Source organism: Pelophylax lessonae (genome assembly GCF_965119305.1).
Source record: "Pelophylax lessonae genome assembly, chromosome: 8".
NCBI lineage: Eukaryota > Metazoa > Chordata > Amphibia > Anura > Ranidae > Pelophylax > Pelophylax lessonae.
This window is the reverse complement of record NC_138775.1, coordinates 167,800,085-167,814,999: the sequence shown is the minus strand read 5'-3', so window position 1 is coordinate 167,814,999 and position 14,915 is coordinate 167,800,085. Positions and strand designations below refer to the sequence as shown.

The 14,915-nt window shown below is 40.8% G+C and overlaps 1 protein-coding gene across 4 annotated transcripts in view; it reads right to left on the bottom strand.

Annotated features, from left to right (window-relative positions):
* The window catches only part of DENND1B (DENN domain containing 1B), a 383,468-nt gene that overhangs the window by 84,172 nt on the left and 284,381 nt on the right, over positions 1-14,915 (bottom strand). For all 4 annotated transcript variants that reach the window (XM_082265591.1, XM_082265593.1, XM_082265592.1 and 1 more), the window contains one exon: positions 10,309-10,410. In XM_082265591.1, the coding sequence (XP_082121717.1) occupies positions 10,309-10,410 (102 nt within the window). The remainder of the gene's footprint in view (positions 1-10,308; positions 10,411-14,915) is intronic.

Here is a 14,915-nt window from a genome sequence, read left to right as displayed (position 1 = left end):
AGAAAAACTACCACAAGAGGACACAGTTTTAAATTAGAGGGGCAAAGGTTTAAAAGTAATATGAGGAAGTATTACTTTACTGAGAGAGTAGTGGATGCATGGAATAACCTTCCTGCAGAAGTGGTAGCTGCAAATACAGTGAAGGAGTTTAAGCATGCATGGGATAGGCATAAGGCTATCCTTCATATAAGATAGGGCCAGGGACTATTCATAGGATTCAGATATATTGGACAGACTAGATGGGCCAAATGGTTCTCATCTGCCGACACATTCTATGTTTCTATGTTTAAATGTCAGGTCCACTTCAAAGTGAACATGTGCTGTTGCTACCCAGCGAAAAAAATCAGTCTGTATATGCAGTAAAGCATGCTTGTCATATTCACTGTGGAACCTAAGGTGTTAATTCTCTGCATTGTGTAAAAAGGCTGTTTGATCTCGTCTTCTCTAATCCTCACCTTCTTCCACTGTCCACCAATCAATCTCTTAATAACACAGAGCCCTTGGGTTTTTTTTTTTTTTTGGAGGGTGCCAGCACAGGGCCAATCAGCACTGTCCAGACAGAGGGTTAGGGTTCCTGTAGCTTAATAGGACAGTCAGAGTAGAATGAAAACTCCTCCTACAAGCTTTAACCAGACTATGATAGAAGTCACAAGACTGCTATATACTGCTGATGAGAAAAAGTATTTAGCAGTTTATATTTACTAAAATAATTGTATTTCCATGTTCTGTGTACTGTGGGAGACCAGATACAGTGAATGCAGGGTCCTGGGTTTAGTAACACTTTAAGTTGCTGCTATTTTAAACACATCATGAGGTTTATAAGATTAATTTAGTTTTTTAATTTATGTACAGTGCCTTGCGAAAGTATTCGGCCCCCTTGAACTTTTCGACCTTTTGCCACATTTCAGACTTCAAACATGAAGATCTAAAACTGTAATTTTTTGTGAAGAATCAACAACAAGTGGGACACAATCATGAAGTGGAACGAAATTTATTGGATATTTCAAACTTTTTTAACAAATAAAAAACTGAAAAATTGGGCGTGCAAAATTATTCAGCCCCCTTAAGTTAATACTTTGTAGCGCCACCTTTTGCTGCGATTACAGCTGTAAGTCGCTTGGGGTATGTCTCTATCAGTTTTGCACATCGAGAGACCGAAATTTTATCCCATTCCTCCTTGCAAAACAGCTCGAGCTAAGTGAGGTTGGATGGAGAGCGTTTGTAAACAGCAGTTTTCAGTTCTTTACACAGATTCTCGATTGGATTCAGGTCTGGACTTTGACTTGGCCATTCTAACACCTGGATATGTTTATTTGTGAACCATGCCATTGTAGATTCTGCTTTATGTTTTGGATCATTGTCTTGTTGGAAGACAAATCTCTGTCCAAGTCTCAGGTCTTTTGCAGACGCCATCAGGTTTTCTTCCAGAATGGTCCTGTATTTGGCTCCATCTATCTTCCCATCAATTTTAACCATCTTCCCTGTCCCTGCTGAAGAAAAGCAGGCCCAAACCATGATGCTGCCACCACCATGTTTGACAGTGGGGATGGTGTGTTCAGGGTGATGAGCTGTGTTGCTTTTACGCCAAACATAACATTTTGCATTGTTGCCAAAAAGTTTGATTTTGGTTTCATCTGACCAGAGCACCTTCTTCCACATGTTTGGTGTCTCCCCCAGGTGGCTTTTGGCAAACTTTAAACAACACTTTTTATGGATATCTTTAAGAAATGGCTTTCTTCTTGCCACTCTTCCATAAAGGCCAGATTTGTGCAGTATACGACTGATTGTTGTCCTATGGACAGAGTCTCCCACCTCAGCTGTAGATCTCTGCAGTTCATCCAGAGTGATCATGGGCCTCTTGGCTGCATCTCTGATCAGTCTTCTCCTCATATGAGCTGAAAGTTTAGAGGGACGGCCAGGTCTTCGTAGATTTGCAGTGGTCTGATACTCCTTCCATTTCAATATTATCGCTTGCACAGTGCTCCTTGGAATGTTTAAAGCTTGGAAAATCTTTTTGTATCCAAATCTGGCTTTAAAGTTCTTCACAACAGTATCTCGGACCTGCCTGGTGTGTTCCTTGTTCTTCATGATGCTCTCTGCGCTTTAAACGGACCTCTGAGACTATAACAGTGCAAGTGCATTTAAACGGAGACTTGATTACACACAGGTGGATTCTATTTATCATCATTAGTCATTTAGGTCAACATTGGATCATTCAGAGATCCTCACTGAACTTCTGGAGAGAGTTTGCTGCACTGAAAGTAAAGGGGCTGAATAATTTTGCACGCCCAATTTTTCAGTTTTTTATTTGTTAACAAATTTTGAAATATCCAATAAATTTCGTTCCACTTCATGATCGTGTCCCACTTGTTGTTGATTCTTCACAAAAAATCACAGTATTTGGGCTCTATGGGCAGTCTTTACATGATTGCCATTAAACATGTGACTTTTGCTTTTGTGCAGCACAAACGTATCAGGCACAGGGGAGCAGCTACAGGGAGGTGAAGTGTTTAGTTCTTGACTTTCTGTTAAAGAAGAATTGCATAACCTGTTTTCTCCGGACATATAGCATATGTAACGGAATCGCGACCCCACAATGTGCTTGTGTGCTACCGTCAGAATACCGCTTCCTTCAGTCTTGAACATAGATATCAGATATTCTAGCCACCCCCATACAAAACTAGCCAAGAATAGCTTGTATAGAATCTGGAACATTTATTGAAATAACTCACACTGAATATATACCCCACCAGGTCAGGTGACTGATTACATTATCAGATGAAACTGTGTACAGAAAAATAATTAACATATGTAAGGAAAAACCAATACAAACAGTATTCTACTTTACCACTAGCAACTAATAGATAACAGTGATTTTATTAACTTGAGCTAAATATCTAGCAGACTTGTCATCATCAAACTCGTGAAGTACAATACACATTATTATAAGTGTAAACACATCCCCACAGTAGACAATAGGTGAAATAATCACAACAATGTGTGGAAGACACACAGGTTCAGCTGATGACATTAGCATCTGCCATGAGTCTGACTGTGCGGAGCAGTCTATTGGCAATAGGCAGCTAGGCCTTTAACATGGATCCTAGGCCTAGAGTTTCAGAGTCTGTGGGTCTTGGGGAGATGTGGACTTGAATCAAACGTAACATTACTCCAAGGGTCCCCCGAGCATGCACCCCAGAACGAGCAGTGTTCCTCACAAGCCAGGGCCCATAGTCAGTAGGCAAGATGCTAGCTTGCAGTCCCCTCCAAAAGCCCCTGTCCTGAGTGAGTTTGTCACAGCAAACATTTCACAAAGAGTCCTATGGTGAACCGATTTTCTTTCCTATAAACAGTTGCTCTTATTTTCATCAGCTTGATTTCAATACAGGTACACTTTAAAAATGTCGCTATTATTTTAGTGGCAACAATTGTATTTCCAAAAAAAAAAAAGTCAATTATTTAGAATAGCAGTGAAGAGAAGGTGCTGAAACAATTTGTGACGCTGCTGTCACCGACTGCCTGCAGTATTTAATTAAAATGTCCTGAGAAGTTTTATATACGATTGTAAGAGACTTTACCGAGTGGAGAAGGGAATCAGCCTGCTAATCAGCATCTTACCTGAAAGGAGGTAGATACTAATTATGAGAGGAAAAGAACTCAGCTGGAACACAACTTATTAGGACATAATGTGGTTAAAGGAAAGTGACTAATGAAGTCTATGACTTTAACAAAGTCTGCTCACTTAGATTATGGCTAATAAAACCAGACACTTTTGAAATCTAAAGAATGGAAGAAAATAAACAACATGCAAAACAAAATGATTTTTGGCAAAAGGAAGTCAAAACTATTCCTGCTAGCATCAAATACAAAATTGGTACAATATATAAATCTTTTTTTTTTTTTCCGGACACACAACCAAAAATTCATATAGTGTTCATGTAGAGCTGTCTTAAGTAAAGGTACACAGCCAAGAGGGACTAGCAACCAACTATGCACCGGGTTTTAAATTCCTCTGAAGTTAAAACACATGCAAATATGTGCTTTAAAACAAAAACTCAGAGACTAATAAACAAACAGCACAAAACGAACCTCAAAACTATAAAGCATAAAAGAAGGTTCTATTTATTTATTAATGTAGCACCCTCCTAGGTAAGTGCTAGGAAAGAGCATATTGTGGCCCTGTCTGCTTATCAGGGGGGCCTGATCATTTAGTTAGGCTGTCATGTGCTTCCAGGTGTGTCTGTTGAGCTTGGGGAGTCTCCCCACTGTATCCAACGAGGGCACTTGTTGGGCAGTGGAGGAAACCTGACCAATGGTACACCAGGGCTTATATTAGTCTCAGTGGGCGGATCCTGCCACAATGCATCCTGGGATGGGGTATAAGTCTGAGGGGAGCACATGACAGAGCTTCTTTGCAGGAAGCAGAGTCCCAGGAGGAGGCTGACGGCTGTCTCCTTCTGTCAGAGCTAGAGAAGGTGTCCTGGGCAGTCGGGCTAGAGGACAAAGATTGAGCTGAGCTGCAGAGAGGGATCCAGAGTGCTGTGGACCGAGTGGAGCTGCTGGGAAGAAGTTTCGGGGAAAAACATTGTCATGAGTACTTGAAACCGCCCAGGGGTCTGCCCAGGAGAGGGGACCACTCCAGAAGGTCAAAGAGATCCAGGAGCCAGCTAACCAGTAGAGGAAGGATTAGAAAATGGGGTGCCAGAGTCTAAGCCCTGAAGATAAGTGAGTGAAAGGGGGTGCCGGTGTGGGCCCTGAAGTGTTCAGCAGTGCAGCAGTAGTACAAGTAGCTACCTCAGCAAGGAGTGCTTAAGGGAGCACAAAGAGGACTTCTTTATTCAAGAAAGCAGTCCAAAGTCAGTTTGGAGATAACAGGCAGCAAGCCAGCATCAACAGGAGTTGACCGGTATTTAGCCAGCGTCAAGTCAGCGCCACTCCGCATTTTTCAGTTGTCCCTAGCAATTTGTGCATAGTTGAGCCAAAGGCGTATCCCACTCATTCTCTTCTCCCATCCAAGTTCTCAATAAATACAAAAACCCAAAGATACTGGATTGGTCATTGTCTCAGTGCTCACACTTAGAAAACATGCTTAAATGCGCTGCTGTTGCTAGCGGTAACCCAGGCGGCCCCATATCCAGCAAAACGGCTGGGAATCCTGCTACATTAAGAACATGCATGCATCTGGTGAAGTCATCACCTTCAGGCCAGCGACGTATCCATACATTGCTGGACATATGGCACTTTTCCACTGCAAGTACCGGCTCGGCTCTACTCGGCCCTGCTTGGCCCGGTTTGCTTTTCCACTGCTGGTACCGCATGGTACGGTGTTGGAACGGTTCGGTACGGTATGGTTTGCTTTGCTTTTCCACTAAAGTACTACTAAAGTTAAGTGGGTGGGATAACAACGATTCTCTGACCAATCAGTGGCTAGTAGTGACTGCATGCAAAGGATTGTGGGATATGGTACCGGGTATGGTACCTCTTGGAACCACAATCGAGGTGGTACTGTTTTTGAGAGCCGTACCGTTCGGTTCCATGCAGTGGAAAAGCGCCACCGTACCGTACCGAACCGTTCCTACACCGTACCATGCGGTACCAGCAGTGGAAAAGCACAAAAGCAAGCCGAACCGTTCGGTTCCATGCAGTGGAAAAGCGCCAATAGGGTGGTTATACCAGGAAGATGTCTGCAGCTGCAGGCACCATCACAGTACAATCTTTTTAGAGCCGTCGGTCAGCTCTCTTGTAAAAGCAATCCCAAGAGCTAACTGATGAATTGCTTTTACAATCTCCCCCCCCCCCCTCCCTTAAACGACATGCTTGGGCTCTCCTGTCCCATTGGGTGATCCGAGCGACAAGTCAGAGTGTCCGCCAAAAGCCAAACAGAACCAGGATCAGCTTTCCACTATGGTAACCTGGAAGCGATAGCTTGACATCACTTCTGATTTACCTGGATGTCAATGGCGCCATTTAAAAAAAATCAAAAGCATTCACAAAAGTTGGGAGGAGAACCCCTACAAACCTTTCTTCCAATGATACAACAGACAAGGCTATGATGAGAGAAGAAAGGAGGTCTACACGGAATTGTGGAGATATAGGTAGGTTTGAAACTAGGTGGAGAAAGGGAGTGAAAAGAAAGACGGAGTTGGAGTAAAACTCTAGCTTGTAGCCTTTTTGTCACTAGGTCTTTCACCCAGATATCGGAGACGCTTTCTAACCAGGTGTCCCCAAAGGGAAACAGACACCTGTCCACTTTATGCAGAAGAGGTTTTGGCTTGTCAGGGTTTGTGCTTGTACTGGGCGTTTCCTTAGGCTTGAGAAGCAAGAGAGAAAGGAAAGTAACTGATTTTGGCTTCAGAAACCAGTTTGAGGATTGGGCTTCTTCTCTTGCGATAAATGAAATTATCCAGCGAAGCACCAAAAAGATGTACACCATCAAAAGGCAAGTGCAACAAGCATTTTTTACATTGCTGTTCCACAGACTAACATTTCAGCCACAGAGATCTCTATAAATGTCAACAGACAGAAGACTCATTTGGGAGTTATGATGGATTTTATTAGTATGTAGGGCAGAAGACAAAAGCTCTAAGCACACTATGACTAATTGGTCAATAAGTACTCTAGCTGGATCCCTCAACATCAGCTGGGATAATTCTCATAAGGTCTGACATACCAACATATATAATAAAAAAAAAGCCCAGGAATCCCAGACTGGTAACAGCAATAATAGAAGTTTACAGGCTTCTATATCTTAAGTTTAACTTGCACACAGCATTGATAAGGGTCAAAATTGTATCATTTAGCCTGAGAGCTATCTCAGCTGCCAAAGGCTCCTCGGAAACAAAGCCATCCATTACAGATTTGCAAGACTCTCTTTCAGACATTACTATCCACAGCGGAAGGCCAAGAGACTGCCACAGCTGCAGAGAAAGGTTCTGCAGGGGAAGCCATAGAACTTTGCTTACAGCCTCTAGGGCCAGAGACAGCAATCATAAAGGCACATTTTTAATTTGACTCGCATAATATTGATAAGAGTCAAAATAGTATCCTTTCGCCTGAGAGCTATTTCAGCTGATGGAGGCTCCTCTGGAAAAAAGTCATTCATTATGGATTTGCAAGACTCTATCAGACACTACATCTGCAGCAGAAGGCTCAGAGGCTGCCACAGCTGCAGGGTGGTCAGAGAAAAGTTCCACAGGGGAAGCTATAGAACTTTGTTTAGAGCCTCTATGACCAGAATCACCAATCATATTTGCAAGGTGGCCCATAAAATCCAGCTGAATCATAGGGAACTCTTCCCTATATAAAGGGGAAGAGGTGGCTACACCGGACAGAGGACAGTAGAGGACAATGGTCCAGGCTTTAGGCGTCTGGTCTTTTATGAGGCACAATGCAGGCCACCATGAACTGTTTGTGGCTAATGACCTGGAAAGACTCAATGCCTGGGACCATTCCCCTTCAACTTTGGATCGGACATGTACTTCGCAACAGGAACAGAGGCATCGGGTAAAAACCTTTGATTACTCACAACCAACTACTTAAAGATGAAGTTGGTGTATGCTGCACAGAACACTGTTTCTGAATGAGGGAGATTCTGAATGAATTCTGTGATTCATCTGACTCCCTCCTATTCAGAGATTGTGTCACATGCAGTGTATATTATGAAACAACTTTTTCCAATGGAAGAGGGAGAGGTCAGGTCTCCTTTAGAAGCTTGTTCACTGTGGCTTCACAGAAGATCTGGAGCTATTAAATCACTCATTGCTAAGAATTCAGCAGCAGGAACAGAAGGGAGCACCCTGCACAGAAGATTTCTACAGGATCCAGCGGCCTGTACTACTGTATGTAGGATATACTTTGTTACAGGTAAGTTAGTTCACTAAAGTATAGAGAAATTATCTTCATACCTGGCAGACCAATGACTTTTTTTTGTTTGTCAGCATCCAAATCCTCCTGTTGGAGGAAGTATAACTCAGTTGTCTCAGATTTACTGTATCTTGTGCCCCTTAAAACCCAAGATTAGGTAAAATTTAAAAACAAATCAGCACAAGGGACAGCACTTACATTTAATAAGAAGTGTTCCTTGAGCTGGTGCTGTCTCTATTAGTTGAAATCCAACATCCTCTGCTCCCTCCCTTCCATAGAGTACAAGCAAAAGAAACCCTCATGAGTGGGACTTATAAGGGCAACAGGGTTGTGTCCAAAAATATAGCACACAAAACGGTGTCATGTATTATCAAAATAACAAAAGCTTTATTATTGACAAAAAATTATTCATGTTAAAAACATTGAATAGCATAGGTACAAAGGCTATTCATAGTTCATGTTGGATATACAATATTCCCACCAAATTTGGGTTGATAATTACCAAAATGTAGATACCCATAGAGTATGAAAGTGATAGACTCAAGGTAATTTTTTTATTTTTGTCTGTGCCCTTGCTTGAGACATTCGCCACTCTATTTGTCCTGGTGATGATTGTCACCGAGAAATATAGTGAGTGAAAAAATAGTTTTGGCTGCCACCAGAATGGAGACACCTGTTTCTGTTACTACTCTCTAAGATGGGAAGTTCCCTCACTCCCCTGTGAATTTTCGTAGTGGGATACAGGCAGCAAAAAATAACTTGATAGGGGTATTTCTCCACCCTCTCTTCCCTACTCTATCCAAAAAATAATTTGGTTTTACCTGCATTTAAAAATTCATGTACAGGCCTAGATTATAGGAAAAGTACATTTGGTAGACATGGTACATATTAATCTCCCAAAAAGCAAAACAATACCCTGTCTTGTTTCTTTTTTGCGTGATTTACTAGTTATGCTGTATACCAGCCACCCTGCAAGGCACATTTATTCCCCAACACACTTCTGTGCTCTGCAGGGGGCCTGTCCATCATCCCTTATTTCCAATAGACAAGCAGCATGCAGGACTGCGGCAGATATAAGAAGGGCTTTAATTGGCTGCCAGATGTGTGAGCAAAAAGGCAGGAGTACTGTTAGGAGTAGATGGGGGAGGAGGGTCATTGCTGGGAGAGGAGAGTGAAAAGGGGTGATGCCAGGCTGCCCAGGGACCATTCCTGTCAAATATAGACACTTGTTACCTTAATTATCTGCATAAAGGGAAATTAAAATCATCATAAACAGGCTGATAAATAAAAGTCATAGCTCAACCTGGGCTTTGCTTAAAAAACATCTGGCATTGTAGGGGATTAACTAAAGTCTAGTGGTTAATCCCCTCTCATTGACGGTAACATTTATGCTTTTTATACTGTAGACTAGAGTGCCTTGAGATTTTGCATGCTTTTAAAGGGTGCAGAAACCGAAGAAAGGTCGAGAAATGCTGCTGTATGTTTTAGTTGTCCTGCTTATACACCCCTGTGTATAGGAGCCTCAGAAAATGTCATGTTAACCTTCAATTAAAAAAAAAAAAAAATGCCACTAAGAGAATTATACACAACATTTTTACCATTATATCCTCCAACAGTAAAATACATCTTTTAGTGTTATGCAGATGTAGAAGCCCTTGTATTCCTAAAAACATAATTACTAAATTCTGTAATTTGAACCCTTCAAAACGCCTGTGTTTCTGGTCATACGAGGGGCACAGGAGGGAGACTGGAAAAGTATTTTCTTCCTGGAAAGGTAAATATTTCAACCCTTCTGCAGAGACAAATTTTTATGTGCTACTATGACCTCATCTGAGTTCATAAATGGTCTCTGTGTTAAATAACGGTTAAAGGACACAATGCTTTGACTAGACAGTGCTTTCACGCTCCTGCTTTATTTCCTTGAATAAATCCAGCCATTGAAATTAAAGTGTAGTAAGAGGTGCCCACACCATATAATCACTTTGCAGTTCCACAAGTGTTCCTTATTCAAGGCTACAAGGAAGGAAGGGGAGCCACATGTCTTGATTCTGGAGAAAACAATAGCAATTGTGCAAGGGTTTCTGACCTGCCTTATCTTGTTCGACAGGAATGGTTGTTTGAGGTTTCCTTTGCACTACCCATAAACCCTGACTCATTACCAAATATACCCATAAAGGCCAGATTTTAACATATCTAATGTCTAGGGATGCCTTTAGGGCTTGTATCTACCAGTGTTGTAATCTGTGCAATGCGGGCAAAATACTTGGGCATAAGCAAAAGCATGGTTACCAATGAAAGTCTGTTTACAGTAATAAATTGTGCTGTAGTGCATTGGAAATAAAAACACATAAAGCTTCCAAAACACCTCAATGCAGCATACGTTAACTATGCTGCTAATAAGCCCTTACTCAAAGCCTTTTGTACCAAAATCATTTAAACACTTACCACTTCAGTGGGTAGCGCTGAGAGATCATTGAAAGGAGTTTCCAAAGAGTTGGTGTCCACATTGAGCAAAACCACATCATCGAGAGAACGGCTTCTCACTCTCTAAAGGAAAGATTTAGTACCATAATATGACTGATAAACTCTTGAAAGAAATTTAAGGAGCATAATGAGTTAATGGTTACCAAAAAGTAATGACTATTTAGTGATGGAGCTACAAGAATCTGTATGCATTTGCAGAATCTATAAAACCATTGATATTTTAAAACCAACAAAATTGGATTACACAGTCCCATGTATTAATAGTGGGCTTATGTGGTATGTTAAAATGAACAGAGTATACAGATTCATTACAAACTATAGAGCCTTACATCAAACAAAGTATTGAAGGAAATATTTTATCTCAGTTTGATTAGTTTTCACATTTTAATCACATTAACTTTGTGGTCAACCATGTTTTATGCAGCGTAACATTTTAGACAGAGAAGAGATGTCTGAGAGAGTTGGCAAGACAAGTCATAACAGTGGTGGCAACCACAGGAAAATTGTTTAACTAAGGATTACACCTATAGGAACTACCATATAAACATAAACCCTCACTGATGTGCTTGACTGAAAAATTAGGGAAAAATACACAATTAAACAAATCCGAAAAACATATTTGAACATAAATCAATGTATTGACTGCAAATTATATTTTATTAATTTGTGAAAATTGAATGCTAGTGTTCGTTGAAAATAGCAGGGAAGAGAAACAACAAATGTACATTTTATAAACTATGTTAGCTTAATAAAATCAGCAAGGTTTAGCCATTGTTCTATATTAGCAAATTATGAGATACATTAAAGTGGTAGTAAAGGCTTTTTTTAAAATTTATACCTACAGATAAGAATATAATAAGGCTTACCTGTAGCCATCGTAGATACCTCCTAAATGTGCACCGTTTAGGAGATATTTACTTTAGCAGCTCCGGTAATGTCATTGGAGCATGCGCCGTGCACTCTCAATGGACGACATGCCATTCATAGAGAGCTGTAGCGGCTCGGCCAAAAAAACTGCGGCTGCCCGCAAGCCCGGAAGGAAGACCGGGTGAAGATTGAAGCCCCATAAGTAGTAACAGCTAATCGCTGGAGGGTTTTGTTTTCAGGTAGGTTTTTCATAATGTGCTCCTTTGGGATGCATAGGAGCTAGAGCTGCACGATTCTGGCCAAAATGAGAATCATGATTTTTTTGCTTGGAATAAAGATCACAATTCTCTCACGATTCTCTGTGTAACATCTTTTACATTATAAAAAAAATTGGGATAACTTTACGGTTTTGTTTTATTTTTTTTTTTTTTATTATTCATTAAAGTGTATTAATTGCGTTTGAAAGACTGCTGCGCAAATACAGTGTGACATAAAAATTTACAACAATCAACATTTTATTCTGCAGGGTCTCTGCTAAAAAAAAAATATATAAATGTTTGGAGGTTCTAACTACTTTTCTAGGAAAAATAAACTGATTTAACTTGTAAGCAACAAGTGTAGGAAAAAGGTTTAGCCTTTAAGAGGTTAAACTTCCTTCCTCCGGCAGAGGAAAAGAAAAGATACAATGTAGGCATTTGTGTTTACAGTTCAGTGGGAGACTAATGCTGATAGGCTTTTGCGGGAGGCTTTTTTTTTTTTGACAGCTGCTCCCTCACAGCTATGTAAAGAATCGAGCAAGTGTCATGTCAGGGGGAGTGAATCGCGATCTCGATTCTGTTACGATTAATCGTGCAGCTCTAATAGGAGCACATTATATCATAAATTTGCAGGGAGAAGATTTTTTTTTTTTTGCGGTTTACTACTGCTTTAATGCAATCACAAACATTCCATTAACTTCTAGAGGCACATAAAGAATATGTTACCCCACCATTTCATTTTCCTGACATGTGCCTGTTGTACCATGTATTTGTGTTAAAAAGTATCCTGTTCTCTTTGTATTGCTTCCATTGTGAGAAATACCTGGTGGTCCTGTCAGTCCCCCTGCTTTCCTATCTCAAACTGGGCACGACAGCACATAGGCACTAGGGCACTAGGCACGACAGCACATTATTTCCAGCGTAGTCAGTCTGTCTGTACTGGGAGGATAGCCAGCCTGTCCCCTAAGGTTAGGTTAACACCTATGTGTTTTGCAGTGCGTTTGCAGATTTTCAGAAACGCTCTACAGTCCATTTAACATTAGTTCCCACGGGTCATTTTTACCAGTGCAGTTTTAGGAAAGGGGCAGGGACTTTTTTTTTTTTGTTACACGCGGCACAGTGCGTTTTCAGCTCCACGGATTTTATTGTAATTGCATTAAAAACGCATGTACATGCATTTTTGGTGTGTTTTCCTGCATGACAACTTCCTCCTAGCAACACGAACACATCCAAAAAACACAAAATGCATTAAAAAGGCATCAAAAACGTGCATTAAAAAAAATGCAGAACGCCCTGGAAGATGAGCCTCAAAAAGGCATCAACCGCACATTCATAAAACACTTGTGCTGGCAAGCCTCCCTGCACAGCCATTCCCTGGGAAGATCAGTATGCTCATATTTCTCTAACCCCTCCCTTCTAAGTCCCTTATGCAGCAGAGAACATAGATTATGTGATTCGTTTTACAAGGTAAAGGTTCACAGATATACTTTAACTGGGACTTTCACCATGCTTGTACAGTAATGGCTCCGCTAAGCCCATTATTCTTGAATGGCTCAAAATGCTTCAGAGTTTGGGTTATCAAATCATACAGTAAATATAAAATGTATGCAGAAATGTTCTGGAATCAACTCTAATATCAAGCATTTAAACAAGATTAGGTTAACCACAATAGGCTCCAAAAAGGGTATTAAAGTGGATGTAAACCCTTTCCTATACCCAGTGAAGTGAACAGCCTCAGATGATGCAAAAAATGAAACAAATCTCCCTACATAAGTTTTACGTGTATATCTGCTGTCTTCAACTTTCTATATTCTTTAGAAAGTGTACATTGTGTTAGAATTTTTACTTCCTCTTTCAGCAGTTGGAGGGGAGTCTTGGCATACATTGTGTGACAGTTGATTGGAGGAAAGACACACACACCCCCCTTCCACATAGGCACGGGAACAAAGATATTTGCAGAGCTGTGAATAGATAAGTTCTCTGCTAATCTATTTATAGCAACCTTCCCAAAACAAATTTTCAGCTGGTTTTATCCACAGTGTCGGAGAACTTGTCAGAAGTTTTCATGCTGATAACAGAGGAACGAAGCAGCAGAAAGACACGGGACTCAGGGCTTTGGGGAGAGAGAAGTAAACACTAAAGGTATATGTGCCCAGGTCAAATTTCATGAATAGAGTTTACATCCAGAGACATGCAAAAATCTGGAATATTGCTGCACTCCTTGGTAACTTTATTGAAGTATTAAAATCACATCACATGTATGACAGGAACATAAAAAGTAACAGATTTCACGCTTGTAAGCGCTTCAAAACACAGAAAACCTAAGTAGTCTCCCAGTAAAATATAGAACTATACTTACAGTGGCGAAAATAATTATTTGATCTCCTGCAGATTTTGTAAGTTTGCCCACTTTCAAAGAAATGAAGGGTCTATAAATATTATCATAGGTGTATTTTAAATTATAGAGGCAGAATATCAACTAAACATCTAGAAAAAACACATGATATAAATGTTCTAAATAAGTAAAATAAGTATTTGATATATAACACGACTTAGTACTTAGGAGGGATTTTGGTCTACTCTTCTTTACAGATCTCTAAATCCATAAGGTTTCCTGGCTGTCGCTTGGCAACTCAAAGTTTCAGCTTCCTCCATAAATTTTCTATAGGATTAAGGTCTGGAGGCTGGCTAGGCCATTCCATGACCTTAAAGCATAAGTAAACCCATCGATTTAATAGCTAAAAAAAAACAGTTACATTCCCGGCATGCCGGAAATGCTAACTGTCACATTAGTTGTGCTATCAACCAAACTGTCAAACTATCCAGTGTCTGGTGTTGTAACTGATCACATGTGCAGCATCATGGCAGTTGAAGATTAATCAGGGGCCAAGATGGCTTTCTTGGCTGAAAACGATGAGGGTTTACTTCCACTTTAATGTGCTTCTTCTTTATCCATTCCTTTGTTGCCTTGGGGTATGTTGTTGGTCATTGTCATGCTGCAAGACCCATCCATGACCTATCTTTAGTGTTCTGGCTGAGGGAAGAAGGTTCTCATCCAAAATTTTACAATACATGGCCCCTTCCACTGGCCCCTCAATGCGGCAAAGTTGGCCTGTACCTTTAGCAGAAAAACAGCACCAAAGCATGTTTCCACCTCCGTGCTTGACTGTAGAGATGGTGTTCTTAGGGTCATAGTCAGCATTTTTCTTCCTCCAAACGCAGCAAGTCGAGTTAATGCCAAATAGCAAAATTTTGGTTTCATCTGACCACAGTACTTTTTTTCTATCCTTCTCTGAATCATTTAGATGTTCATTGGCAAACTTTAGACGGGTCTGTACATGTGCCTTCTTGAGGAGGGGGGGCATTGTGGGTGCTGCAGGATTTCAATCAATAACGGCGTATTGTGTCACCAATGGTTTGTTTCGGGACTGTGATCCCAGCTGT